Raw genomic sequence first — 26,451 nt, 5'->3', positions numbered from 1 at the left:
AAGATCAGATTACTTAGAGAAAAAAAATGAACTCTATGAAACAAAGAGAGCTACATATGGTAAGAACAATGTTTTCCTGTATTTCTTCTTAATCATTCCTTCATGGTTCCTTTCCATCTTTTTCTACAAATAGTAACAAAACTTGATATTCAGGGGGAAAAATATCTCAATACACACACTGCTTCATATTTCAACTTTATAAAAACTTGAGATTTGTAAAGCTGAAAATTAATGCAGTGTATTCAGATTCAGTCTAAATTCAATCTATAAACTTTTCTGGCTAATATCAAGAAAAGTGAGTTTTAAAAACCTAAAGCTACACACCAAGAAACAGCACTATATGTTACATAATTATGCAAAAATATCAAGGTATCCAGCAAAAGATTGTGAATCATTCACTAACAAAAACAAGAAAAAACATAGCAATTAATAGTCAATTAACATACATGACAAAGAATCTTTACTTTCAACTTAGAAGTCAGCAGTCCACCAATATATTGTAGTTTAAAACCTTTCACAACCTTTTCCCAAAATAACTTCAACTAAAACCTTTTTTCATTTTTAATAAGTTAGGACTTACTTTTGTAGGTGGAGCAGCTGGTTTAGGGACTAAGCCTTTATAAACACTTGGACCAGTCCCATTCTTAACTGGCTGTGACTGAAGATTTCCTACAACTGGGAATCCAGAGAGCTGTAAGTCTTTTGTATTACCTTTCTTAATAACCAGCATCCTTGGGGTTCTAGATTTAGGATTCGGAGGGTATTCTGCATAAATAAAGCACGAGCAAAAGTTACACAGAGCTTCAAATTTCAGCATAAACTAAAACCACCTAAAGAATAATATATTTTCAAACATCAAATTTTTAAAACAGCAATCCTTGGTAAAATAATTAAACTAAGTATGAACTGTATTCCAACATTAGAAAGCTAATACATAAATCCAAAATAACAATTAAGCAACATCAAAAAATACTGAAAAATTAAGCTAGACAGTAGCCTAGAAAGTTAACTATGACCAAACCAAGATTAACTGCATTTTAACATGTTTCATTACTTAGCTATTTACCTTGAGTCCTGGGGCCACATCCAGCATTGCTCAGGGACTACTCCCAGCTCTGTACTTTCAAGGATTGCTAAAAGTTCGAGGGACCATGCAGTGACAGGGATCACAAAAGTCTCCTACATACAAAGTATGCACTTGGCCTACTGAACATTTATCTCACTTTCCCTTTACTCTCCTGCCATTTAGTCTGTTGTGCTAAGGGAACCAAGTATTGTCAAGAACTAAACTGGGGTCATTAGTGTGGGCACAGGTGAAGGGACTGTTGTTGGAACATCTTATGCCTGAAACTCAAACATGAGTAACTTTGTAAATCAGTGTCTCAATTAAAAAGAAAAAAGCTTAGAATATAAATTGCGCATTTCTATTTTTTTATAATTTCAAAAGGAAAATTTTAATTTTTACTAGAATAAGAACGTTCATGATACCAATTTATTAAAATATCTGATGACAAAAATACACTCAATCCCCTGTGCAAATGATATAGAAGAACAACCAATTCAATCCTGGTCTTAGAAAACAGTACACTAACCATTACTAACTTAAACTTTACTTAACTACTGAGGTGGTTAAATATGAACTCCTAAAACTGCATCAGTGATTATCAGACACATCTTTCTGGTGAGGGATCTTTCCCTTAGAAAAGTCTTTGTGGGGGCTGGAGAGAGAGTAGAGGGTAAGGCACTTGCCTTGCACACAGCTGACAAGGGTTCAATCCCCAGCATCCCATATATTTCCTTTCCTATCAGCAGTAACCCCTAAACATCGCAATGTGTGCAACCCCACCAAAAAAGGGAAGCTGCAAAATTTAGCAAAACTAAATGACATCAACAAACCAATCTTCAATAATAAATAAATAAACAAACAAACAAACAAAAAACTGAAGTTGGGGAAGTTGTTCAAGTGGTAAAGTAGCACTGTCGTCCCATTGTTCATCGATTTGCTCGAGCAGGGACCAATATCGTCTTCATTGTGAGACTTATTGTTACTGTCTCAAATAAAGTCTTAAAAGTTTGTTACTCAAGGGTGAGGGGTATGTAAGTTTGATCCCCAGCACCACTGCAATTCAAGAATTTAAACACTAACTGGTACTGGAAAATATAAAAAAGTACTAAGACTTCTGGAAGATTCTTTCTCAAGACATCCATGTAGAGAAGCAAAGATAATTCTATCAAGACAGCACAGTTAACAAAATTTAAACATGACTAGTGATGTTACTGTCACTGTCCATTCCTTGCTATCCAATTGCTCTAGCGGGCACCAGTAACATCTGCATTGTGAGACTTGTTGTTACTGTTTCTGGCATATCAAATACGCCACTGGTAGCTCACCAAGCTCTGCCATGCGGGCAAGATACTCTTGATAGTTTACCAGGCTCTCAGAGAGAGGTGGAGGAATTGAACCCAGGTCGGCTGCGTGCGAGGAAAATACCCTACTTGCTGCGCTATCGCTCCAGCCCTACTACTGATGACTTAAAGTTATTATTAACCTTGGTGACATTAATCACCGGTTAAGCACTTAGGGGAGAAGATCAAATACATGAGTAAAGAAAAGAAGTGTCATCAGCAAGCAATGATCTTACACATTTCTGGAGAAGTAAAGAACATGTTAAAAAAGTATGAAGACTTAGATTGCAGATCTTTAAACTTCAATGTACTCCATCACTACAAAGATCACTTTTCCTAAAAAAAAAAGATTCCTTGACAACTTGGAGGAACAAGAGATATTCTAGCTGTCTCCCTGAGGAGAACATAAATGCAAAGAATAATAAGTATCCTATATCTTCATACAGAAAACCTCAGAAAAGCAGGGAGCAAAGTAAAGATGATGAAGGAAGACAGTGACTCAGAGGGAAAAGAAACTGATACAACACTAATGAATTTAATAAAGTATATTCAAATACACTGGTAAGATTAAGAACATTTGTTTTCAGACCTGATCTAGGCTTTGGATACTGGCATCAACTTTATTAATCAATCTTCAACAAATTAATTCAGTTACTGAGTAATTTTTCCTTCAAACTTACTGGTAACAATATAGAAGTTATAAACATCTCAATTATTAACAATTACATACAACAAAGAGAGTAACTAAAACTATGTTACACATACCATTTTACTCTAAAAAGCAACTCATCTTTTTACTATCACTATAAAATTTCCTGATACAAACCTGCCAAATTGTTAGAATATTGTACCAGAGACAGAACAAAGGGCAGATGTGTGCATGGTAAAATTGTTTCTTTTAAAGACTATTTAAGATACTGGTTCACTTATATAAAAGGATTATAAAATAACCTCACTGACATTCTTCTAACAAATTTCAGGTGCTTAATTACATCGTTAATATAAGCAGGTATTATTTCAATTTAAGTTCAAAACATCTTAGACTTAAAATTTGATTTTTCTCATAATTTCCCTCTATCCTCACAAACTATCATCTAATAATAGTTGACTTTAAATATCTCGAGTGAGGGATGTGACAGAGTGGTAGAAGGCATGTTCTGCATGTGAGGTCCAAGGTTCAAACCCCATTACAGAAACAAAAAAAAATCTATAAAAACAAAATAAATTATCACCTCTTCATCCTTTTTTTTTTTTTTTTGCTTTTTGGGTCATACCCAGCAATGCTCAGGGGTTACTCCTGGCCTTGCACTCAGGAATTACTCCTGGCAGTGCTTGGGGGACCATATGGGTTGCCGGGGATTGAACCCAGGTCGGCCGCGTGCAAGGCAAACGCCCTACCTGCTGTGCTATCGCTCTGGCCCCATCACCTCTTCATCTTATCACCCAACATGTCTTATTTCTTAACAACAAAGTCAATACTGGAAAGTGAATGGCTAAATTCTTTGATTAAAAGAATCTAAATGACTTATAATACAAACTACATAACTCACAGCTACCATCTGATTTTCTCAGCCTTTAAAAATTTTTGTTTTTCACTACACTCTACATATGTACCTAACTCTTCTGACTCAGTCAATTTACTCTTTGATCCATCCATCCATTACAGTTCCTTCTTTCGCCCTACTTTGGACCTTCCCAACAATGTTTGGGACCTAGCTACAAGGGCTAACAGTCTTGGTGTTCTGGGGCGATACCAGGGCGGCGGGGGGGGGGGGGGGGGGGGAGGATGGTGTGTGTGTGTGTGTGTGTGTGTGTGTGTGTGTGTGTGTGTGTTCTGGGGTGATACCAGGGCGTGGGGGGTGGGAGGAGGAGGGGTGTGTGTGTGTGTGTGTGTGTGTGTGTGGAGGGGGGGTGTAAAAGCATGAACTCAAGTCCTCCAGTCTTCTGAGGTACCTACCAACCCTAGGTTCACCTCTATTAAATCTATTAGAATATTATGAAAATTAAGCACAATCTAACACAGCGGGTAGTGTGTTTGCCTTGCACTCGGCCGACCTGGATTCGATTCTTCCGCCCCTCTTGGAGAGCCCAGCAAGCTACCTAGAGTATCTCGCCCACACGGCAGAGCCTGGCAAGCTACCCGTGGCGTATTCGAGATGCCAAAAACAGTAACAAAAAGTCTTATATTACTGGTGCCCGCTCGAGCAAATCGATGAGCAACAGGATGACAGTGATAGAGTGATATTAAACACCATTAACATGGATTTTATATGAGGCAACCTAAGAGTTAACATTCCAGATAGAATCTGAATCATGGTACTTCGAGTAATTTCTACTGTGAACACTAATTTTATTGTCACAAAAATGCTTAAAATTATTTTTTACATGACATATGAATTTTTTTGGTTTTTATTTTTTGGGTTTTTTTTTTTTTGGGGGGGAGTCACATCTGGCGATGCACAGGGGTTACTCCTGGCTCTGCACTCAGGAACCACTCCTGGCAGTGCTCAGGGGACCATATGGGATGTTTGGAATCAAACTCGGGTCGGCCTCGTGCAAGGCAAACACCCTACCTGCTGTGCTATCGTTCCAGCCCCTGGTTTTTATTTTTAAGAGATTTATTTGGGAAAAGATATTTGAAGAAAGGGGAGAAGGGATCACATAGCAGTGCTCAGAGGGGTTACTCGTGGTATGGTGCAGTGGAGGAGTATGATGTAGTGCCAGGAATTAGACCTGGGCAACTGACATATTTGTAGAAAGAAATGCACCTTTAGGCACTAGCTAGGCCATCTGCTTTGGTTCAGAAGTCCAAAATAATTCTGTATAATGTACGTTTGTGTAGGATAGGTGACACCAGGGATCAAACCTAGGTCTCTCATGCATGCAAGGAACATATTGTGCCACCAAGTCACATCCCTGAACCTAAAAGAAGTCTAAAAAAAAAAAAAAAAAAAAGCAACCTATGTTGATAATATAAACTCACCACCCCCCCAACCCTCAAGAAAGTTCATCAAATTAACAAACAAGATATAATAAAAATGCAAAGTTGAAGGAATAATTACACTACTAATGACTGTGAGCTTACTTATATTTAGTATTTTAAGCTCTGAATCTGCCAATAATTTACTATAACGTCTCTCACTCAAGTCAATAGGATTGCAAAAAACAAAAATCAACTGCCACTAATCATGTTCCAAATGCTCACTCCATATGTACTATATATATAACTACATATACACATATATGTACATATATACATATACACACATACATATATACATATACATATATACATATACATATATACAACTATACTAACTTTAACTCTGAGGCACACAAATAATTTTAAATTATTAAGAACCTAAAAGCAGTAGAACTTGTTTATACACTAACAAGTCACAAATAAGCTGCATGAAGATTTATCAAAACTAAAGAAAAAGTTTAAGTAGGCTTAAGCTATATTTTAAATAGCTTTCCTCGAGGCAGTTTTTTTAAATGGGTTTAAACTCTTGATCTACAAAAGGGTAGTTTCAGAGATAAACTTGGGTTTTGCGTTTTAATTTTTTTAAAAATGCACATTACACATTTCCATTGTTAAATTCTGACTTACCTGGAAAGAAGTAGCACTAGAAAAGTTCTACTGAAGTCTTTCCTAATAGTCACTCATATCTTCCTCAGGAACATAGCTATTTTTAATATTCAGACCATATTTGGGGACCCAGGGGTAAAGTGAAAAGGAATAGCGAAGTGTAACACAATGAAAGTTTAATTGTATTTCTATGGGAAGTACTGGGAATTTAACAATCAAGTCACAATCATTTTTCTTTTTCTATGCAGACACATTAGCTCATCTACAAAACAATAAAGAGTACATCTTCCTTTTAAACATCTTTTCAACTATTGCTCAAAAGTCTTAAACCAACCTGAAAACAGTAGAACCAAAATCTTTATTAGTACATTTTGTTCTCATTTTCAAAATGCCTTTCCCTTAAGTCATTTATAAAATTATTAAATTAACAAAGGATCAGAACCAATACTAGCTATAGGTAGTTTTATTTGACAAATGCTTACTGACATTCTTGAATTTTTAATTACTTTCATTCTAATCAAATTCAAACTACTCCTAATTTCTTAGATTTCTATTTAACACCTTTCAGGTGGTTCTATATTATTATGCAATCAGCTGTTCCCAGAAAAACTGAATAATAAGGAAACATACCTAAGAGAGGAGCTTGGGAGATTTTTTTGGTTGGGTATGTGTGTGTCTGGGCGTGTAGGCCTGGGGAGAGTGGTAGAAATACTAATTTGCAATACAGAAAAAACAATGCCATTCACATGGTTCTAACAAAAATGTTTGACCACCCCCACCCCCACCCTCAAAAAACCCTTAAATAAATTGGGAGAACAAAGAAAACAAAGTAATTCCCCAGAATATTAACCCATAAATACAATAAAGAACAGCACAGGAAGTGGCAAAGTTTAAAATAATGCCTTTTATGGTAGGACTGGAATGCTGTCATAAGCCACAATCCTTTTGTCTTACATTGTTGATTTACAGTAGAAAAAAAACACAAACATGTAAAATTCTATGGTTGACACAGCACCTTTGAATTTGGCATCAAATAAATTTGGTTTTCAATTATCAATTTTTTCCATTATTTTAAACTTCACTTGAATCTTTAAAAGCCAGCTGGTTTCTACTATGAGTGCAGTTTAATCTTCTATAAATCAACTTATATTCAGCAGTTTTAAAGAAAAGGGATGTATTACCAGAAAAACTGTCATTAAGCTTTAACAATCAATAAGGAAAATAATTTCAAATTATCAATTAGTTCCATAGGCAAATTCATACAATTATTTTTATTACTCTGCATAACCATTTTCATATGTAAAAAAGATTTTTTGACTCACTATATTAGAAGTACTAACTTTTCCAGTTTACTGTTTTCAACTTTGAAAAACTAAAAATTAACTTAAACTCTTTTAATTATCAGGCTACTTCCAAATGAGATCAATTGACTGCTTTAACTTAGAATTATTTTCTGAAATTTCTATGAGTATTCTTAATGGTATTAACATGTGCAAATCAAGTATTTCAAATCCAATGCTTCTCTACCACTTATAAACATTTTTTCTAAAAAAATAGGTGCATCATTTAATTGTAGCTTAACAACCCAAAACAGGCACTTTAAGAGGAAATACAGTACTGGACTACTAGTTTTTTTAAAGTAAAATCTGTAACATTTATACCCCTAAAGGCATATCAAAAATTACTTACCCCATACACCGGCAGCTAAAGATTTATTCTGATTTGGTTCTCTCTCATACTCAGGATTTAAAGATGGCTAGAAGAAAATTGCAATAGAAAGCATAAAATAATGTCTAAAATGTTCATTTTAAAAATAAATCTTTCCAAAAAACCTAAAATCTATACTGAAGATGATGTAATCACAATTAGTAAAAACTGGTTTGTTCAAAAAGAGTTAACTTTCAGTTTATTCTAACCATTAAAACAAGTACAACCCTAGAGAAAAGTATCACCTACCTTGGTATAACAACAAAAGTATAAATATTAAGAATATGGTAACCGGGAGTGGAGCGATAGCACAGCGGGTAGGGCGTTTGCCTTGCACTCAGCCAAGCCGAGTTCAATTCCCAGCAAACAAACGCCCTACCCACTGTGCTATCACTCCAGACCCAGCTTATGACTTTTAAATACTATGGTGTTGTCATAAACACCAAGTTCAATTATTATTTTATGGGGAAATGTTTTAAATTTCTGTAAGTAAAACCTAAGTGTGTCCTAAGTTTTCAAAGAAACCGTAAGATATAGCAAATAAACAGAGGCAAAGAAGTGGACAGAAGGGATGTTAATGTACAAAAAGCCCTCACCGAAGACCCGAACACAAGATTTAAAATAACTGGACCTATCAATTGTGACCATGTATAAAATGAACTGTATTTAGTAAAATCTTTGATGCTAAAATGGCACGTACAGAAACCTTGTATTAGAAATATCCGAGGTGATGGGGCTGGAGTAATAGCACAGCGGGTAGGGCGTTTGCCTTGCACTCGGCCGACCCGGGTTCGAATCCCAGCATCCCATATGTTCCCCTGAGCACGGCCAGGGGTAATTCCTGAGTGCAGAGCCAGAAGTAACCCCTGAGCATCGCCGGGTGTGACCCAAAAAGAAAATATATATATATATCCGGGGCAAGGGGAAGAATCCCACAAAATTAAAATTAAGAAAAGATTACAACAACAACTACTACTTACAAAATCCTCAGCCTCGAACTGTTTGCGTTCTCTCTTATCATCTTTCCTCCCTGTTTCATTGTCAGGTATGCTGTTTTCATGTAGTCCTTGGCTTTTTCCAGGATGGAAAATACTGCTACGAGAACGGGAACTTCCACCATGGTATCCCCCTCGATGATTTATGTTTTCTGTACCATTTCTTCCATGTGTACGCCATCCATTTTTTTCTTTCCTTCCAAAATTACCTTTATTTGATAAATAGTAAAGTGTTACAAATTCAAAAGAAAATGGCTGTTACAGATTCAATCCTAAAACATTCCTAGGGGCAGCAGAGGCCCCTCCTAAGGGGTTCTTAGCAATTCCAGTGATTCTTGGCCAAACAAGGCTGAGGATACAATGTGCAGGCTTTAAGATGCAGTGCTGGGCTGGAGAAATAGCACAGCGGGTAGGGCGTTTGCCTTGCACGCGGCCGACCCGGGTTCAAATCCCAGCATCCCATATGGTCCCCTGAGCACAGCCAGGGGTAATGCCTGAGTGCAGAGCCAGGAGTAACCCCTGTGCATCGCCAGGTGTGACCCAAAAAGCAAAAAAAAAAAAAAAAAAAAGATGCAGTGCTGCTATGGGGCTGAGCACCCCTTCTCTGCAAACTTCAACACCCTCCCATTCACACATGGATGGGGACAGACATGAACACACAGTGCTAGGGATCAAACCAGGGCCAGAAACACATAAAACATGCATCCTAACCCCTGTACCTGTCACCACAATCATTTAAGAACTTTTGCCTTAGCCAACTGTACCTCCATTAGGACGTCCAATACTAGAGTCAAAGCCATCTGAAGAGTTGTGTCGTCGACGGTTCACATCATAACGATTTTCTGTCCATGAAAAATTTTCAGAATGCTTCTCAAAATTCAATGACGACTGAAACAAATTGTAAGCATGCAGGTAAACGAACACAAATCTAAATACGATTTAAAAATAAGATAGTTTGATTCTCTCCATAAATGTTAAGTAGTCAAGAACATTTTTAATTTGTTCAATAATTGGTCAATGTAAATATAAAATGGGTTCTATTGTTAGTCTATTTTCTTCTCTAATGGAAGAGTAGAAACAACTCAGCAATTATATCCACTTACCCCCAAAAACTTTAAAGATAGGTGTTAAAGTAATAGTATAGTACGAAGGGTGCTTGCCTTGCACATGGCTGACCCAGGTTCAAATCCCTGCACCCCAAATGGTTCTCCAAGCCCACCAAACATGATTCCTGAGCATAGAGTCACAAGTATGTCTTAAGCATTAACTGGGTGTGGCCCCAAAATACACTTTTTTTTTTGGGGGGCTTTTTGGGTCACACCCGGCAATGCACAGGGATTACTCCTGGCTGGAGCACTGCCAGGAATTACTCTCTTACCACTAAGAAACATCTGAACAGATAGAAAAATAAGGGGACCATATGGGATACTGAGGATCGAACTCACGTCGCCCCAAATAAAAACACTTTTTAAAGGTAAAATGCCCTTGTAAATAAACAAGGTAAGGGGCTGGAGCAATAGCACAGTGGGGAGGGCATTTGTCTTGCATGCGGCTGATCCGGGTTCGATTCCCAACACCCTATATGGTCCTCCAAGCACTCCCAAGAGTAATTCCTGAATGCATGAGCCAGGAATAACCCCTGTGCATCACTGGATGTGACCCCCACTCCCGCCAAAAAAAACCAAAGTAAGCAAAGCATGGTATATTTCTCTTAAGAAAATTACTCATCTAAGTAATTTTCCAGGAGAAGGACAAACACAGGATGATCTCACTTCTCTGTGATATACAGAATAACTGAAAGAGAAAATGCAATGTAATAAAGAGGGGATGCTTTGGCAACCCCTGCCTGACCCCAGAGTAAAGGAAAATGGAGAAGGCAAGAAGTTGAGGGGGAGGGGGAGGTAAAAAGATAAGAAAAACCAGTAACAGGAAAGCAGGGATAAAGGGGCCTTGGGTCCATCAGTAATGTGGGGGGAGTAGTATAGCTATATATCTAAACCAGATTCAACAACACTGAAATCATGAGATCTAAACAAACTTTAAAATTTGGCTGCTGAGCCAGCGAGATAATACAGTGCAGACAGGGCACCTTGCACATGGCAGACCCTGTCATCCCATATGGTCCCCCAAGTATGCCACGAGTGATCCCTGAGCATAAAGCCCTGAACACCACCAAGTGTGGCACAAAAACTAAAAAATAAAATTAGAAATAAATGTGTCTGTCAAGGTCGCAGGCAGGTTTGGGAGTGGGGGGGGGGGGGTAGGAAAAAGGGTGGGCGGTGGAAAGGAACTTAGGAACACTCGTGGAAGGAAGTTGACACTGGTGCTAGATTATATGAAACTCAACTACCAATAAATTATGGTTCTTTAGTAAATTCTAATATTAAGTTTATTATTGAAAAAACAATGCTACAAGTGGCTAATAGAAGATATAGAAATCATATGTGGATTTTAAGCATGGTGGAACTTAAGGACAAGGAGAGCAAAGTCTTAATGCTATGCTAAACACAGGCACCCATGGAGACAGAGAGGCTGAAATATTGAAAAGCATTGGGCAAAGACATGGAGGTACAAAACAGTGGCAAGAAAAGTCCATACCTAGCAATAGCACAGCAGGTAGGGTGTTTGCCTTGCACGGGGCCAACCCGGGTTCGATTCCCAGCATCCCATATGGTCCCCTGAGCACCGCTGGGAGTAATTCCTGAGTGTAAAGCCAGGAGTAACTCCTGTGCAACACCAGGTGTGACCCAAAAAAGCCAAAAAGAAAAGAAAAAGAAAAAAGGAAGTACAAATGGGAGAAGACAAGACTGTCCCCCGCAACCTCCACGTGTATTGAGAAGTAGAAAAGAAACACGGGTCAGAAGATGACAGTAATGAGGGGCACAAAGGAACAGGAACTGGCATTTGAACTCTAACACCACAGTGACACACAACCCCAGCCCCACTCCCAACACTACCCACCAAGTGTATGCCTGACAGTTTCCTGAGCATCAAATCATCAAACTGCCCCACTACTCACCCACCTACCAAAAAAAAAGTTATGCAATCCCTAAAGGAAAAATGTTCTCTCACCCGTCACTTAATCCCCATATTCCCAGCTAAAGAAATGTCATCTTCTGAAAGCGTAGTTTGTATTCCTGATATGCAGGTACCAAATTCCTTAGTATCCACAGAGATTAAATGTACCCCATTCCCCAATTTGCCGAATAAAAGGCACCATGGCTTCTTGCATCTTTGCTATAAGCCTTTGGCCAAGAATCATAGTAACATCCTGAGCACTGCTTATAAGGCTCAGGGGAAAAAAATCATTTTAAAAAGAAGTTAAGGGGGAGACAGCTCAAAAGACTGAAATGCATGTTTTCCATGCTTAGAACCCTGGATTCAAATTCCTGATACATGATCCTCTCTGTTTTACCTACTCCTGGGCTAGAGAAGCATCTAAGAATCTCCAGATGTTAGTCAAAAAAGCAAAATCATTAATAATTTTTTTTAAATGGTGGCTGTGCTCTTGATCTATTGCTGACATCTTACTGAAACCATACAACTAAAGTAAGAACCACTGGAAAAGAACAAGATATGGAACTGGGGGAGGAGAGAAGATAAATCAACACCAGCGCTTACTGATCAAATGGAGTTTTCAAGGAACAAGTATTCAAGGGATGAAGCTGGCCTGATCCTCAGGACATTCTAATTTTGCATGAAGTGGCAAAGACACCTTTAAATCTTATTTTCCTGGACCAGGCCACCTGTGATAGGCTCCAACCAAATCAACAGGGTTTTCAAATCACAAAAATTTCCCAACTTTATTCTCACTGAATAATTGTCACAGATTTTATTAAATAAAAAAAAGAGGCAAAAAAATTTAAGTATGATCATTATATAATGCTTTCCATAAAAGTTATGAAACAGGAGCTGGAGAAACAGTTCAGCAGGTAGGACACTTGCTTTGTACGCTCCAAACCCAGGTTTGATTCACAGAGTCCCTTATGGTCCCCAAGCACTGCCAGGAATAATTCCTGTATGCAAAGCTGGGGTAACATTGAGCATCGCCAGGTATGACCCCAAAACAAAAAGTTACAAACAAATTTTTGGACTTTAAAAAAAGGTACTATAATTATTCAGTAAAATACAGTAAACATCTGGCCTGGTTTACTGTTGATGGCATTCTAAAAGATGAAAAATCCACTGGGTGGCAGCAGCCATCTAAAACCGAAACTGAATACTAACTGGGTGCTGGTTCCATAAGCTTGAGGAAAAAAAAAAAAGCCGTAACCCTTATCTAAGGAAAAAGTATTTTTACAGATGTACTGGCTATGGGGCCAATAGTCACCTGAAAAACAAATCAGCAGATTAAAAACACTTCTTTGAGATTATGAACAAGAGCAGCTGTTGATGAGATTGATCTGAGTCACTCATGTAGGTATAAAGCTGCCAGATGAATACAGGTATTAAGAATAATATCACAGGCATCCAAGAATGACTGAAATTAGGGTGTCTACTAAGGCTGTGGAGGCTATTTGGCTTCATAATCACACCAAGCATAAAATACATCCACTATCAAGGCCGGGGTGGAGGGTGGGGAGAGCTTTATCTTTCTGATGAAGAAAAATCCATCACTGGGGGCTGGAGAGATAGCACAGCGGGTAGGGCGTTTGCCTTGCACGCGGCCAGCCCGGGTTCGATTCCCAGCATCCCATATGGTCCCTCGAGCACCGCCAGGAGCAATTCCTGAGCGCATGAGCCAGGAATAACCCCTGTGCATTGCTGGGTGTGACCCAAAAGGCAAAAAATAAATAAATAAATAAATAAATGATCCATCACTGGGGGCTGGAGCAATAGCACAGCGGATAGGGCATTTGCCTTGCACGAGGCCTACCCGGGTTCAATTTCCAGCATCCCATAAGGTCCCCTGAGCACCGCCAGGAGTAATTTCTGAGTGCATGAGCCAGGAATGACCCCTGTGCATTGCCGGGTGTGACCCGAGAAAAAAAAAAAAAAAAATGACAGAGCTAAGTATCCAAACCACTGAAATCTGAACACTGAAATCATGAGATCCAAACTTTAACAACCAAACTTCAAAAGGTGCCTGTCAAGAGGGCAGGCTGTTTCTGTGAGGGTGGGGAGGAAGAGAAGAACGGGAGAGAACTCGAGAACAATGGTAGAGGGAAGTGGACACTGGTGATGGGATAGTTGCTGAACACTGTATGTCTAAAACTCAACTGGGAAAAAACTTTATAAATCACAATTCTTAATGAAAATAAATTTAGTTTTTAAGATTCTCTTTTATGGACCAATATCAAGGTTCATTATCAGTGGATTAACCAAATTAAAAAAAAACTATCTGCATTTGGACACCTGAATACTTAAGAACTGACCTGGCACTACATCACAGAGAAAATTACCATTTGCTTAAGCACATTTCTCATTAAATCTCCACTATCAAATCTATGTGGACCAAGATATGGGTCATGAGTATCTGAAAATTGTGTAAAAAATTCCTGATCCCTGGGGCTGGAGAGATAGCACAGCAGGTAGGGCATTTGCCTTGCAAGGGCCGACCCGGGTTCAAATCCCAGCATCCCATATGGTCCCCTGAGCACCGCCAGGGGTAATTCCTGAGTGCAGAGCCAGGAGTAACCCCTGTGCATCGCCAGGTGTGAGCCAAAAAGCAAAAAAAATAATAATAATAATTCCTGATCCCACTCAGTGCCCCAAAAATGGTTGGAGGGAAAAGGGCAGATACTGATTCCAAGTAAGTTTTTTATTAAGTTTTCAAATAAAACCAGCACTGTAAGAATGAAGAATAGAAATTGTATGGCGGCGGTAGGGGGAAGGGGGGTGTTTACACCAAAAATCAGATGAGGATCTACTATGATTCCAGAAGGGCAGAGAGTGAAAGTAGCTCATACTTGTTCTATAAGCTAAGAGTAGAATCACTGTCTGATTCAAAATAACAGCTAAAGCTAATACTGACCCACCACTAGATGTCATACCCCATTCATATACTTTAAAAACTATGTAATTTAGGGGCTGGAGTGATAGCACAGCGGGTAGGGCGTTTGCCTTGCATGCGGCCGACCCAGGTTCAAATCCCAGCATCCCATATGGTCCCCTGAGCGCCGCCAGGGGTGATTCCTGAGTGCAGAGCCAGGAGTAACCCCTGGTAACCCAGGTGTGACCCAAAAAGCAAAAAAAAAAAAAAAAACTATGTAATTTATGCGGGCATGGGCAGTCCTTGAAATGTTCTAAAGTGCCACATGTCAATGGCAGCTCCCAGGTATATACACGTAGTAAATGAAAAACACTCATAGCAGAGGGCTGGAGAGATAGTACAGTGGGTAGGGCATTTGCCTTGCACATGGCCAACTCACATTTGATCCCCAGCACCTCATTTTGGCTAGCCCCCAAGCCCCTCCGGGAGTGATTCCTGAGTACTACTGGGTGTGGTACAAAACAAACAAAATTAAGCATTCAAACCAGAAAACCTTGGGGCTGGAGGACAGCACAGCGGGTAGGGTGTTTGCCTTGCACGCAACCCAGCCGACCGGCGTTGATTCCCAGCATCCCACATGGTCTCCCCAAGCACAGCCAGGAGTTACTCCAGCGTGCAGAGCCATTAGTTAACCCCTGTGCATCACAGGGTGTGACCCAAAAAGCAAAACAAACAAACAAACAAAAAAAAAACCCAGCAAACTCTGATTTCAGCATGATAAGTATTGCATTCAAGTTAATACCTGAGTGAGTCTTAGATTATGTTATGCATAGCAACTAAGGTCGCAATTAATGGTGAAACTGATGTTTCTTTCTTTCTTTCTTTTTTTTTTTTTTTTTGCTTTTTGGGTCACACCCAGTGATGCACAGGGGTTACTCCTAGCTCACGAATTCACGAATTACTCCTGGTGGTGCTGGGGGGGAGGGGACCCATATAGGATGCTGGGAATTGAACCCAGGTCAGCCTCGTGCAAGGCAAACTTACCCTACCTGCTGTGCTATAGCTCCAGCCCTAATCATGTTTCCTAATCCAACTAATGTAATCCAAAACAAATTTAGCAACAAATCCCAATCTGGACTGATGTGGCCCTTCAGTTGGTATGATGCTATGAGGAGAGGGGGAGAAAAAAGAAAATAAGCTACAGAATTTCTAAGGAAAATAAAAGGTTTCTTTCTGGCCACATCTTTTTTATTTAATTACAGGTATCAGTTTAAATTCCCTTAAGCACATTTTAATAGCCATTCATTCATTACATACATGCTGGTTGAAAAAAAATCATGTACAGATAGAATTTTGGCCTCACCCCACTGCTTTAGGATGTTTCAAGAGTCTTTATTAAATACTGCATAAGACACGTTAAATTATTCCTATCCAGGCTACAAATGTAACAGAGCTCTCAGCACTGGGATAATACTCATGAGGACTCCCTCCCTGTTATGTACCCAAAAGTTTTGGGGCCATGAAGAACAAGTGTCAACATAATACTTAGATTTCTAACTGTACCGTGAGTACCAAGTTCTATAATAAAATCTAACCCAGAAGGAGTCTCATTCATGTCTTCTGTCAGCATCCATAAGAAAACAGAATACCCAGTGATTTTGTAGTAGGCTAAAGTTCCTAATAATTCAGAATGACATACAGTCAGCACAGTAAAATCTGATTAATAAAAATACCAAAACTAAACAAAGGTAAATATGAAACAAAAAATTCAAGAAAGGGCCTAAGCAATAGTACGGTGGCTAGAGTGTCTGACTTGCACATAGCCAATCAAGGTTCAATCCCTAGCACCAAATAAGATCCCCCAGTCCTGTCACAGGTATCCCTGAAAGCAGAGACAGAAGTAAGCCTCTGAGTACTGGCAAGTTGGTGTTCCTCTATAACACACACAAAAAATTTCAAAAGGCATTACGATCAAGGTTGCTAGATATCATACAAACAAAATTCAAACATCATCAAGCACACTTTTTAAAGCTCACAAAGACCCAATCTCAACCACAAAGAGAATTAAAAAAAAATAAAATTTAAAAAAAAAACAGTGGAGACATAAATTAAAAGGCTTTCATAAGGCTGGAAAGAAGTGATCCCTGCATGTATAGCCAGGAGTAACCCTTGAACACTGCCAGGTGTGGCATCAAAATAAAACAAAACAAAAACAATTAAATTAAAAAAGGCATTTGTACAGAAAAAAAAATGTATGGACAAAAAAGATGCACATGTACATATACACATGTTCTAAAATAATATGAAAGCATCGCCACAAGAAAGAACAAAGGATAAAAACAGACTAGTAACAGAAAAATAACTCCGTGTTCAAGAAACAGTGAAAACAAAACTTATGACAAAGTGGCAAGAATATTGACAAAATATTAAAAGGAGTACAGTCATACACAGCATACAATACAACTCCAGTGATAACTTGTCAATGTCTAAGCAAGTCAAGCAGAATCAACATACTGGGAGATGGTGGGGCTTGGTTGGTTTGAGTTTTACCATATACTACCAACCTCAGAAAACTACTTAATTTCAGTCTGAAAATATTTTTAACTTTAACTCAGATCCTCGTATCATTTTTCCAAACAACAAATAAATCAAAGACTTTGTTAAACTGGAATGAAAAAACAAAACAAAACAAAAACCAAACAAAAAAACCTCGTAATAATGTCTCTTCCACCTATTCTTGACAGTATTAAGAGGTTCCAGCAAAAAACAAAAGGTTAATAATAAATGAGAATCTACGAAAAGTGCTTTTGAGATGAAAGAATGAAACAGAGGGACAAGAAGTTACCAGTTGACTTTTGCTTTTAATTGCCAAAGACTTTGGTTAAGGCCTAAGGAAATCATTCCAAATATGTCTTTATGAAAGAGTTCAAATTGAGGACCAGAAAGGTGGTTTAAAGGGCTGAAAACATGCACTGCCTGATGGAGTTCCTGGTTCAGTCTCCAAAACATGGTCTCTAGCAACTCCAAGAGCACTGTGCTGGAAGTAGCACCCCAAAAAACACTGTGTGTGGCCCCCCAACCCAGTATTCCACAAAAAGTGAAACAGTTTCATTTTCTGGAGATAAAAAAGGAAATCCTAATGCTCAATTCATTTAGATTAAGAGTTGGGTTCTATCTATAAGGAGTAAGAATTTTACTAGGGATATTAACAATTGCTAATAATTTTTTGGACCACACCTAGGAGTTCTCAGGTCTTACTCTTATTCTTGGCTTTGTGCTCAGTGATCACTCTTGGCAGGGCTTGGGGACGAAATGTGGTCCAGGGAAAAAAAACAGTCAGCTACATTGCAGGGCAAGCACCCTATCCCACTCCGCTATACTACCATCACAGCCTCAACAATTGCTAGCTTAACCTCAGGCTAACATTTTAATAAATACAAGAATTATTTTGAGCCAGAGAGATAGACAGTGAGGAAAAAAATAGTAATAATTTTAAAAAAGAGAATACAGTGGGTAGGGCCTTGACCTGCACGTAGTTTTAACGATGGTCCTGTCCCTGACAACATTATGGTCCCTGAGCCCCTCCAGGAGTGGGCACTGTTGGATGCAACCCTATGCCACCACCAAAAATTTTGATGCTGTGTTATGTTTTGCATATAAACTTCCAGGTGCTGATAATTTCTTAAGTTTCAAAGTGAAAACAATCTTATTTCTGAAAACAAAGAAAAAGGAGACCGTATGAAATTCCTAAATACCCAAGTTCTGCAAGAGGCCTTTTGTTCTAATTTTGAGGTTTATTTGCTTTTTGGGTCACATTCTATGATACACAGGGGTTACTCCTGGCTCATGCACTCAGGAATCACTCTGGGGGGTGCTCGGGGGACCATAGGGATGTTGGAAATCAAACCTAGGTTGACCACGTGCAAGGCATACTCCCTACGCGCTGTGCTACCACTCCAGCCCCAAGGCCTTTTATCTTTAAATAAGCCCATTGGGATGAGTGAGATAGACAGCATGGTTTTCTGGCCCCACCAACATCCCTAGGAACGGTCCATCAAAAAGTTTACTACAAGAATAAGAATAACTGGAAAAAAGATAGAACAAAAAACTAGAGGGGGTTGATTTCAAGAGGGTGAGAGTAATCATGCTATCAAGTAACAAGATCAGCTACTATTTCTGTTTATAACATCAAATACCATCTAAAAATCTAAAAATGGGATGTTAAATCATTTTTAACATGGGAGGCAAAATCAACAGTACAGCAAGTTAAGGTGCCCCACCCCCTGCCAAAGTCTAAAAATTGGTTACTACTGGAAAAGCAAAGGAAAAGGAAATAAATCTTGAAATCTGTACAAAATAAGGTCAGATATTATTAAAAATTTATCTTCACAAACTAAACTCTTCCATTTCAATGCAGCTCTTTCAAAATATTATGGCATTATTAGGGAACACATCCATCAACCACAGGAGATCAACCTGAGGCCACAGATGTCCCAGGTGCTGCCCAGAGATGCAGGCAGGTGGGTGTTTGTCAGTGTACAGATCGTTACAACATGCCAGTCGACCAAAAGCTTATATTTGGTAGACTGGGAACACATGTAAAGGCAATTAGAGGTCACTCCAAAAGCCTCCACCCTTCTCGGAGAGCCCGGCAAGCTACCGAGAATATGCCACCCGCACCACAGAGCCAGGCATACGTGATATGCCAAAAACAGTAACAATGAGGGTCCTTTCCCCTGACCCTGAAAGAGCCCCTAACATGCCACGGGCTACACTAGCACGCGACTGGAACGAACGAAGACATTACTGGTGTCCACTCGAGCAAATAATGGGAGGGAGGGGGGGACGGAGACGCCACATACCAGGCAGTACTCAGCGCTTATTCCTGGCTCTGCACGGCTAGCCCTGTGGCATACGGCCTACTCTAGTATCCTTATTCTCTTTTAAAGAAAAACAACAACAAAAACTGAGTAATATTACTCAGTACCCTCCTGAAAAATCTGCCTTCTGTTAAAGAACAGTGGCTGTATAGAGTACAGCAGGTCCAGAGCTTCCTTTATATGAAACAGACCCCAATTTGATTCTACCATAAAATATAGTACCCATCCCATCCCATCCCCACCTCCACCAAGAGTCATTCATATGAACACAAAGCCAGGAATAGCCCCTAAGCACACCTAGGTGTGGGCCAAAAACAAACAGAAAGTGCCCCAAGATAATTTCAACAAGAAAAAAGAAAAGGCTATTGTCAGCAGCTGTATATCCCACTAGCGGCAACACTAGTGTGTAGGTTTATGCTTTAACATGGGTGGGTGAACTTGATTAACAGGCAAGGACTCCCTTGCAAAAACAGAGAAGACAGTAATTAAGCCTGTAAATAACTCAAACCAATTCCAAAGCTCCTTTTAATGTATCTTGTAAATAAACAACTATTTCAATATGTTGTAATTAAAACTACTATCTTAAATTTAAAATTAAGTGAACATTTCAGAGTCAGAAGGCAGTACAGAAGAGTAAAGCACTTCTTCTGTATTAACACCAGTTCTATCTCCAGTACCTCAAAAGTGTGAATCCTGGGACCAGAAAGACAGTACAGTGAGTAAGGCACTTGGCCTTGCAAATAGCTGACATGGGATCAATCCCCAGCACCCCATATGATACCCCTATGTTTTAAAGAATGACCCCTAAGGGGCTGGAACAAAAGTACAGTGGGTAGGGCATTTGCCTTGCACACAGCTGACCCAGGTTCAGATTCCCAGTATCCCATATGGTCCTCTGAGCATTGCCAGGGGTGATTCCTGAGTGCAGAACCAGGAGTAACCCCTGTGTATTGCCAGGTGTGACCCATAAAGAAAAAAAAAAAAAAAAAAAAAAAGACCCCCTAAGCACAGAGTCAGGAATAACCCCTAGCACAACTAAGTGTGCCTCCCCACCTCCTCAAAGTACCACCAGGAGTGGTGTCATGGACCTGCCTGTTAACTATATTTTCTGGTCCCAGTGCTGCAAAATTCTTATCATCCTCAAGCTTTAGTAAAGTGACATTTCAAGGTTCTGTTAGAAAATTACTAGCTTTTTAACTGTAGAGAAATTTAAAAGAAAAAGATAAACTCTCTCTTGGGGGGTGGAACAGAGGGAGGGTATCACACCAGCAGTGCTCAGGGAACCATTACATGGTGTCTGAACTGAATCAGGATAAGCAGAGTACAAGTTAAGTGCTTTATCCCCTATATTATCTCTCCAGCCCAAGTTCCAATTAAAAATATTATAGTAAGTAAAACAATCTATAAGAAAGTGTAGGAAAAAAAGGTCAAAAGTAATATTCAACTCATCTGTTTAGAATTTTAACGCTTTGGGTTTTACTTCAAATCTGAAGTAAATAAATGATTTAGCATGTTAAATAATGAAAGGCTAAAAAGTGACCAGGTATGAAATAATTTCAATGTAATATAAAAAAACTATCCTACAAAATTATTAAACCTTTGCATTGTAATTACATTTGTGGAGAAAATGAACAGGAAAGTCTGGCTAAAAAGACAAAGAAAGATGAAGGACAGAGTACCTTTGTTGACGATGGTGGAGTAGGAAAATTAAGCCAGGCTGGTGCAAAGTCATGCTGCGCCATTTAGGTCCAGTCTCTCCGACTCAATGAAACAGGCTTCAACACCTCATGGCAAGTCCCTGTCATATAAAAATATTAAAGGAATTAGACCTGCAGCTCCTGAGAAATCTTTTACAGCTTTATCTCCTTTAAATTACAACAATCTTATTGTAATATTCTGCATATCATAAGTTTCTCCTAGAAAAGGCAAAAATAAAACTATCAACTGTTTCAAACTGAAAATTCTTGATTTCTAGGTTTCTAGTTGGCAGTTTGTCCCAACCAGACAGTGAAATGACTTTTGTTTGGGGCCCACAAGCAGATATGCTCAGGTATTACTCCTGGCTCTGAGCTCAAGGATCACTTCTGGGGGGCTCAAGGGAATATATGAAGTACTGAGGGTCAAGCCCAAAATGGCTATTGGCAAGTCAAGAGCCTTACCCACTGTACTTTCTTCTCTCCCACCCTGAAATAACTTTCTTTTAAATTTTCCTTTTTTTCCAGTGGCTACTTCTATGGTTGCAGTGATAGCACTTTGCAGAACAAATACGTCTAATCAAAATAAACTCCATAAAAACTCCGGAACTGTGAGCTCTAATTTTACTAATATCTTGCATTAGATCTTGAAGTCTTCTAAAATGAAAGTGTAAAGTGAAGTTTTATAGGATCATATAAAGGATTATTTACTGTGAAACACTACAAACTACTTTGCAAAAAGTGGTAGGATGTTGGTGATGCACATCAAAAATATAACCTACTTTTTTCTGTAATGGCTTTTTTTTTTTTTGGGTCACACCCAACAGTGCACAGGGGTTACTCCTGGCTCTGCACTCAGGAATTATTCCTGGCGGTGCTGGGGGACCATATGGGATGCTGGGAATCGAACCCGGGTCAAACCCGGGTCAAACGTCATACACGCTGTGCTATGCTCCAGCCCCCTTTCTGTAATGTTTTATATAATTTAAATATGCTCTAAAGAATAAAATATGAATAGCTGGGGGGTGTTGAGGGGGAAGTTAAGAATAGTAATTAATGTTAGGGTATTTATACAAATGTGTGAAGCAAATCCGATTATGCCACCCCCCTTTGCTGGGTCACAGGAAAACAGACTACTTATCACTTAATAACTTTAAATCAAAAACAAGAGTTCCTGACCTGTTTTATCTGCCTTAAAAGCAGAACCTCACCAAAAAATTTCCACTAAAACAAAAAGCTTTTGTCATCATTTGTAAAACATCATTTGCTCCTTCCATTGACACTTCCCTTTTCCATTAGAGGAGTGGATAGCATATGCAGATAAACTTATTTCTCTTGTTAACTTGTCTTATTTCTCTTGTTAATTTGCCTTTGTCAGTCTAAATTTACAGAGCCTAAGGAAGAGGGGGGAAAAGGCTAGCTTAGAAAGAAATAGAACTTGTACTCACAAGTTAAAGGGTAAATAAAAGTTTCAAAAGCTCAAATCTATTCCATTTCTTTTCACTGTGTGATCTGATTACATCCATTGTAATTCCCAGACCTAGCAATTATATTACAGAAGTTATAATAACCTTCCCTAACCCTCAGAATACAATCACATTTGGGGATAAGTTCTTCAAATGCAAAAGAGGTGATTGACAAATTAGTTTCTTAAGGTGGATCCTATTTTAACAGTGCTGGGAAGAATACAAGATAAACAGGTTGAATAGCAAGAGCTTAACTACAAGCAAGTCAGAGAGGTATTATAGGGAACCTGAAAGCATCCTAGGCTTCCAACTTCCAGAATTCAGAGAACTAAGCCACCTACTTGCAGTATTTTATTATGGCTGCCCTAGCAAACCAGCAACAATAAAACACACAAATGATTATATTTTATTTTATACATGACATGTATAGAGTGGAAGAGAAATATTTCAGTAATATAAAATAGATGAAAGTGAGACAGTGAGAGGTCACAGCTCTAGTAACACCCCAGAGATTCTAAGAGCTTTTTAGGAATCTACCAGATTCAAGTCAGAGAGACACAACCTAGGTTCAATCCCTGGCACCAGATATAGTCTCTGAGCACTGCTGAGTGTCTGACCTCAAAGGTCTACTGGGAGTAGCTCCAAATAAAGATCTGAAGTTGTTCAAAACTTCTGCTTTATGCACATGAAAATTAAACTGAGTATTAGTAAAGTTATAAGAAAAAAAGTGTAACTGAAGAACTTCAAAAATAATGAACTGGACTTTAATTTTATTCTCAATAAATATCTATATTTATTGTCTTCCTCACAAAACTGAAACTTATTCAATGGGATCCTAAAATTTTATAGTTAATATACATGAACTGGGATAAAACCTAATTCAAACCATAGTTTCTTGATACACACCCTGCCCCCATCCCACCCCAATCTATTTAACAAAGAAGGAAGGAAGGGCCCAGAGGAAAGTTTGGCATCTAACATCAGTAAAGCTGAGTTTAAAAACACAGCAAAGTTCCTCTGGTTAAAGCAATTTTATTTTCAGGTCACTTTCCAAAAACAGGCCTGGCTGAATACCTAGCAACAAAAAACAGATAAAATTTCTTTTCTAAGGACCCAAAGATAATACTGAAGACTTACTTACAATAATTGTAAAAAAGGATCTAGTCACAAATTCCTTTATCAGAAGAGTTATAAGCAAATTATTTATCAGGAACATTTACCCCAGTTTTGTAAACTGAAATAATAAAGTGTACTTATTGCAACGTGAAAAATGCAGTATGGAAAGATACAGGTTTTTAAAGAGGGGAAGAAATGGGTAGAGAGAGAATACAGGGATTAAGGTGCTTGCCTTGATGCAGGCTGGTTCCATTCCCCAGCATTGTACATGGTTTGCCATAATGCCAGTCTGCCCCCCACACCACCACGATACACCCCAGCACTAACAGGCAATAGCCATAAGCAATAGCCATGAGCAATAGCCATAAGTAAACTCTGAGCACCACCAGGTTGTAGCCCCAAAACTATTTTTAAAAATAAAATAAAGGGCCAGAGCAATAGTACAGTAGTTAGGGCATTTGTCTTGCACACACCAGACTGGAGTTCAATCCCTGGCATCCCATATGGTTCCCCCAAGCACCACCAGAAGGAATTCATGAGCGTAGAACCAGGAGTAACTCCTGTGTGACCCCAAAGCCCCCCAAAAATAAATTAAGTTCATAGATAGCTCAATGGGAGGAGCACATTCTTTGCACCACACAGTCCCTGAAACTCAACGGAGAGTAACCCCTAGCACAGAACTGCAAAAAAACTCCAAGTGCTTGCCTGTTGTATCCAAATGCCACTACCCCAAATAAGCAAAAATTTTAAAAAATTTGAAGTGTGCTGGAATCAGCTTTATAAATCAGAAATCTCTGAAAAGGGGCAAAACAAAGTTATCCATCATATACACAACCAGTAGACAGAATCTAGACAACCTTAGCTCAGACCCATATGCTTCAAAACCATGTTTTCACTACTACCGTTCTCATAAAATCATCCCCAAAAGAAAGCAACGGTAAGCAAAAGAGAAAAAAAAAACTGAAATTGGGCTGGACCGATGGTGTAGCAGGTAGGGCATTCACCTTGTACGCAGCGGACCAGGTTCAATTTCTCTGCCACTCTCGGAGAGCCCAGCAAGCTACCAAGAGTATCTCACCTGCATGGCAGAGCCTGGCAAGCTACCTGTGGCATATTTGATATGCCAAAAACATAAGAAGTCTCACAATGGAGACGTTACGAGGGCCTGCTCGAGCAAATCGATGAGCAGCGGGATGACAGTGACAGACACCTTAAATTTCAACTTTATTTTATAAATGTACATGTCAGCCATTTTACAAAAAAACCCATCTATACTTTTTCAGTTGTTAGTGGCTATGGGAGCAGGGTGCTGCCAGGAATCAAACTGGAAGTCTCACACGTGAAAGCGTATGTTCTATCATTTTGAGCCACACCTCCAGCACTCAGTTTTTTAATTTTTTAAATAAAAAATAAAAGACAGCTGGAAAAATTTTATAAGGTTAAAGATGCTTGGGCTGACCCGGGTTTAATTCCTGGCACAGCATGATCCCCAGAAATAAGTGATCACAAAAAACAGAGCCAGAAGTAAATTCTGAACAAAACCAAAAACTTATTTGGGAATAAAATAATCTGATAAGGGGCATTTATTTTTCCCTATAGATTTATTTTTGGGGAAGGGGGTAGCACCACATCTGGCTCTGTGCTCAGACCTTACTTCTGGCCAGAGTAAATAACAAACATGCGCAGCTATAGTAAATAATGTCTCCATGATGTAAAATCTGTTTTAAACAGAATCAATAATAACTGAGTGGGGCCCAGGGATAGTGCAGCTGCAAAAAAATGCCTTCTTAGAAATATGAAACTGAGAGCTTAACTCTCAGTACTACAGCATGGTAGTCCCTGCTGCTCTGCTGTTTGACGCAGCTAAGTGTTTTTGCAAGTTTCTTAACTAAAAGTGTAAGAATCCTGGCCAGGACCACAACTAGAAGTGCCATCACTACAACCAAGCATGTGTGGAACCCTGGTCATCTCAAAAATAAAACGGAAGAGGAAGGAATGGGAGTTTAAATAAAAATATTGCTAATGGGGCCTAAAAGATAGTGCAGTGGATAAGGCGTTTGCTCTTGCTTGCACATGGCTAACCTGGGTTTGATTCCTAATATCCCATATGGCCCCTCAAGCACTACTAGGAGTAATTACTGACTACAGAATCAGGAGTAACCCATGTGCATCGCTGGGTGTGGCCAAAGAACAAAAAACTTAATTGGAGAAATTAAAATGATGCATATATCTACGAGGGAAATAAAATTATCCAAAAACTTCTGGTGTATACATTAGGATAAAAATGGGGAGGGAATACACAGAGATAGCTCAAAGGGCTAGAAAACATGCCTGACCAAAAATTAACTCAATAGGGGCTGGAGCAATAGCACAGCAGGTAGGGCGTTTGCCTTGCACTCAGCCGACCCAGGTTCGATTCCCAGCATCCCATATGGTCCCCTGATCACCACCAGGGGTAATTTCTGAGTGCAGAGCCAGGAGTGCATCGCCGGGTGTGACCCAAAAAGAAAAAAAATAATAATAATAACTCAACAAGTTAGAGTGCACTCTTTGCAAATAGGAGTACTGGGTTTAATCCCTGACAACACATACCCCTCCCTCCCCTGAGCACCAATGGGAGTGACCCCTCCCTCCCCTGAGCACCAATGGGAGTGACCCCTCCCCCC

At 39.2% G+C, this 26,451-nt stretch overlaps 1 protein-coding gene across 3 annotated transcripts in view; it reads right to left on the bottom strand.

Annotated features, from left to right (window-relative positions):
* Nucleotides 1-26,451, bottom strand: part of GPBP1 (GC-rich promoter binding protein 1) — a 56,800-nt gene that overhangs the window by 8,023 nt on the left and 22,326 nt on the right. For 2 of the 3 annotated variants that reach the window (XM_055134061.1, XM_055134060.1), the window contains exons 3-8: nt 21,189-21,307; nt 9,462-9,585; nt 8,683-8,906; nt 7,685-7,751; nt 6,626-6,685; nt 581-765 (exon numbers count right to left, since the gene is read on the bottom strand). In XM_055134061.1, the coding sequence (XP_054990036.1) occupies nt 581-765; nt 6,626-6,685; nt 7,685-7,751; nt 8,683-8,906; nt 9,462-9,585; nt 21,189-21,251 (723 nt within the window). In that variant the 5' untranslated portion in view covers nt 21,252-21,307. The remainder of the gene's footprint in view (nt 1-580; nt 766-6,625; nt 6,686-7,684; nt 7,752-8,682; nt 8,907-9,461; nt 9,586-21,188; nt 21,308-26,451) is intronic. The other variant, XM_004608447.3, reaches the window with a different exon arrangement.

This window comes from Sorex araneus, chromosome 1, assembly GCF_027595985.1.
Source record: "Sorex araneus isolate mSorAra2 chromosome 1, mSorAra2.pri, whole genome shotgun sequence".
NCBI lineage: Eukaryota > Metazoa > Chordata > Mammalia > Eulipotyphla > Soricidae > Sorex > Sorex araneus.
Note: the sequence above shows the minus strand (reverse complement) of the source record. Positions and strands in the feature narration are given on the sequence as shown.